A 3,844-nucleotide genomic window follows, 5' to 3' on the forward strand; every position below is an offset into this window, starting at 1 on the left:
TTTTGGGGTGTCCCCCTGTTTCTGGGTGGGGGTGTGCCCCTCTTGGGGGTGTCCCCATTCAGGAGTGTCCCCTTTTGGGGTGTCCCCGTTGGGGTGTCCCCATTCAGGGGGTGTCCCCATTCAGGGGTGTCCCCATTGGGGGGTGTCCCCGCTGGGGTGTCCCCATTTGGGAGTGTCCCCATTCAGGGGGTGTCCCCATTCGGGGATGTCCCCCTGGGGGCCGGGGTCAGGCGCACTTGGCGCGCGCCTGGGCCAGGAGGTCGCTGAAGGAGTCGAAGAGGCGCTCGAGCCAGGGCTGGTTGCGCATGCAGCGCTGCACCACCTCCTCCTGGCCCAGGTCCTCGGCGCGGCCCTCGATGGCCGTCGTCTGCGGGGACACGGACAGCGTCAGCGCCGAGAGGTCAGTGGGTGGGGAGTGGTCAGTGGGTGGGGAGTGGTCAGTGGGGCAGGGAATGGTCAGTGGGGCAGGGAATGGCCAGTGGGAGGGGAATGGTTGTCCCCAGGTGCCCCCCAGGTGTCCCCAGATGTCCCAGGTGCCCCCCAGGTGCCCCCAGGTGTCCCAGGTGTCCCCCCAGGTGTGTCACCTCGTCCTTGCAGCGCAGGAAGGTGTGGTACTTGTAGTGGTGCAGGGAGTGGTACAGCGTGTACAGGAACGACTTCTCCACCTCCACCTTGAACTCCTGCGGGGACAGCCGGCCTCAGGGACCCCCGGCACCCCCAGACCCACCTGAGACACCCCAAACCCACCTGGGGATCCTCTGGGACCCCCAGACCCACCTGAGACACCCCAAACCCACCTGGGGATCCTCTGGGACCCCCAGACACACCTGAGACACCCCAAACCCACCTGGGGATCCTCTGGGACCCCCAGACACACCTGAGACACCCCAAACCCACCTGGGGATCCTCTGGGACCCCCAGACCCACCTGAGCCTCCCAAACACACCTGGGGATGCCCCAGGACACCCCAAACCCACCTGGCGACCCCAAACCCATCTGTGCCTCCCCTGGTGACCCCCAAATCCCACCTGGGACCCCCAAACCCCACCTGGGACTCCTCAGGGACCCCCAACCCTACCCCTACCCACGCTCCTCTCGACCTTGCTGAGGGTTTTGTGTTGTGAACACCCCATGGACCCCAAAACCCACCTGTGACCCCCTAGAACTCACCTGTGACCCATCTGAGACCCCCCAGTCCCCCCAGGACCCCTCAGGGACCCCGTACCTGGGGTTTGCCCATGCTCCTCTTGACCTTGCTGAGGGTTTTGGGTTGTGAACACCCCATGGACCCCAAAACCCACCTGTGACCCCCTAGAACTCACCTGTGACCCATCTGAGACCCCCCAGTCCCCCCAGGACCCCTCAGGGACCCCGTACCTGGGGTTTGCCCATGCTCCTCTTGACCTTGCTGAGGGTTTTGGGTTGTGAACACCCCATGGACCCCAAAACCCACCTGTGACCCCCTAGAACTCACCTGTGACCCATCTGAGACCCCCCAGTCCCCCCAGGACCCCTCAGGGACCCCGTACCTGGGGTTTGCCCATGCTCCTCTTGACCTTGCTGAGGGTTTTGGGTTGTGAACACCCCATGGACCCCAAAACCCACCTGTGACCCCCTAGAACTCACCTGTGACCCATCTGAGACCCCCCAGTCCCCCCAGGACCCCTCAGGGACCCCGTACCTGGGGTTTGCCCATGCTCCTCTTGACCTTGCTGAGGGTTTTGGGTTGTGAACACCCCATGGACCCCAAAACCCACCTGTGACCCCCTAGAACTCACCTGTGACCCATCTGAGACCCCCCAGTCCCCCCAGGACCCCTCAGGGACCCCGTACCTGGGGTTTGCCCATGCTCCTCTTGACCTTGCTGAGGGTTTTGGGTTGTGAACACCCCATGGACCCCAAAACCCACCTGTGACCCCCTAGAACTCACCTGTGACCCATCTGAGACCCCCCAGTCCCCCCAGGACCCCTCAGGGACCCCGTACCTGGGGTTTGCCCATGCTCCTCTTGACCTTGCTGAGGGTTTTGGGTTGTGAACACCCCATGGACCCCAAAACCCACCTGTGACCCCCTAGAACTCACCTGTGACCCATCTGAGACCCCCCAGTCCCCCCAGGACCCCTCAGGGACCCCGTACCTGGGGTTTGCCCATGCTCCTCTTGACCTTGCTGAGGGTTTTGGGTTGTGAACACCCCATGGACCCCAAAACCCACCTGTGACCCCCTAGAACTCACCTGTGACCCATCTGAGACCCCCCAGTCCCCCCAGGACCCCTCAGGGACCCCGTACCTGGGGTTTGCCCATGCTCCTCTTGACCTTGCTGAGGGTTTTGGGTTGTGAACACCCCATGGACCCCAAAACCCACCTGTGACCCCCTAGAACTCACCTGTGACCCATCTGAGACCCCCCAGTCCCCCCAGGACCCCTCAGGGACCCCGTACCTGGGGTTTGCCCATGCTCCTCTTGACCTTGCTGAGGGTTTTGGGTTGTGAACACCCCATGGACCCCAAAACCCACCTGTGACCCCCTAGAACTCACCTGTGACCCATCTGAGACCCCCCAGTCCCCCCAGGACCCCTCAGGGACCCCGTACCTGGGGTTTGCCCATGCTCCTCTTGACCTTGCTGAGGGTTTTGGGTTGTGAACACCCCATGGACCCCAAAACCCACCTGTGACCCCCTAGAACTCACCTGTGACCCATCTGAGACCCCCCAGTCCCCCCAGGACCCCTCAGGGACCCCGTACCTGGGGTTTGCCCATGCTCCTCTTGACCTTGCTGAGGGTTTTGGGTTGTGAACACCCCATGGACCCCAAAACCCACCTGTGACCCCCTAGAACTCACCTGTGACCCATCTGAGACCCCCCAGTCCCCCCAGGACCCCTCAGGGACCCCGTACCTGGGGTTTGCCCATGCTCCTCTTGACCTTGCTGAGGGTTTTGGGTTGTGAACACCCCCAGGGGGCGCCGGGGCAGTTTTGGGGGGTCCCTGGGGGGGCGGGGCTCACCGTTGGTGTCCTCCAGGGCCTGGATCATGTCGGGGTCCAGGGCGGTGCTGACCAGCATCTCCACGTAGCTCCGGTACATTTCCTTCATGGCCCGCGTGTTCAGCACCCGCCCGGGCGGGGCCCGCTCTGCGCGACACCGCCCCTTTAAGGGGAGGGGCTCAGGGACACGCCCACCCCCCAAAACAGGGAAAAACCCCGCCCACAACTCAGAGACACACCCGTTATAAAGGAGCGCGGGCGCTTTAAGGGAGAGCCACGCCCCTTTGAGTCACACCCCTTTAGGGGAGCCACGCCCCTTTGAGAGCCATGCCCTTTTAAGGGAGTCATGGCCTTTTATGGGAGGGCCACGCCCTTTTAAAGGATGGCCGTGTCCTTTTAAATGAGGGCCACACCCCTTTAAGGGAGAGCCACGCCCCTTTCAGAGAGCCACGCCCCTGTTATAAAGGAGTGTGTCACTTTAAATAAGAGCCGCGCCCCGTTGGGGGAGCCACGGCAAGAGCCACGCCCCTTTTAATCGAGCCACGCCCACAACTCAGATCCACCCTCCCCCTATCATAAAACTGTGCTGGCCCTTTAAGTGAGAGCCACGCCCCTTTGCGTGTGAGCCACGCCTTTCCAAATTTTGGGGTTCCCTCAAATTTGGGGGTTTCCTTCCCAACCCTTCCCAAATTTGGGGTCCCCTCCCCAAATTTTGAGCTTCCCTCCCCAAATTTTGCCATCCCATCACCAAATTTTGGGGTTCCCCCCCAGTCTCAGGGTCCCCCCAGTTCTGGGGTCCTCCCCCCAGCTTTGGGGTCCCCCCCAGTCCCGTGTCCCCCCCAAATCCCCAGCCCCCCCCA

General features: G+C 62.7%; 1 protein-coding gene across 1 annotated transcript; it reads right to left on the minus strand.

The window, feature by feature from the left end:
- Positions 1-225: 225 nt before the first annotated feature.
- Positions 226-1,544, minus strand: LOC121365468 (proline-rich protein 12-like). Its single transcript, XM_041489673.1, has 3 exons — positions 1,530-1,544; positions 585-680; positions 226-367 (listed from the first exon to the last, which is right to left on the minus strand). Exons 1-3 carry the CDS (start codon positions 1,542-1,544, stop codon positions 227-229), a joined length of 252 nt encoding a protein of 83 aa, XP_041345607.1. The 3' UTR covers position 226.
- Positions 1,545-3,844: the final 2,300 nt, after the last annotated feature.

The sequence above is a fragment of the Pyrgilauda ruficollis genome, unplaced genomic scaffold (assembly GCF_017590135.1).
Source record: "Pyrgilauda ruficollis isolate IOZ18807 unplaced genomic scaffold, ASM1759013v1 scaffold950, whole genome shotgun sequence".
NCBI classification, from domain to species: Eukaryota; Metazoa; Chordata; class Aves; order Passeriformes; family Passeridae; genus Pyrgilauda; species Pyrgilauda ruficollis.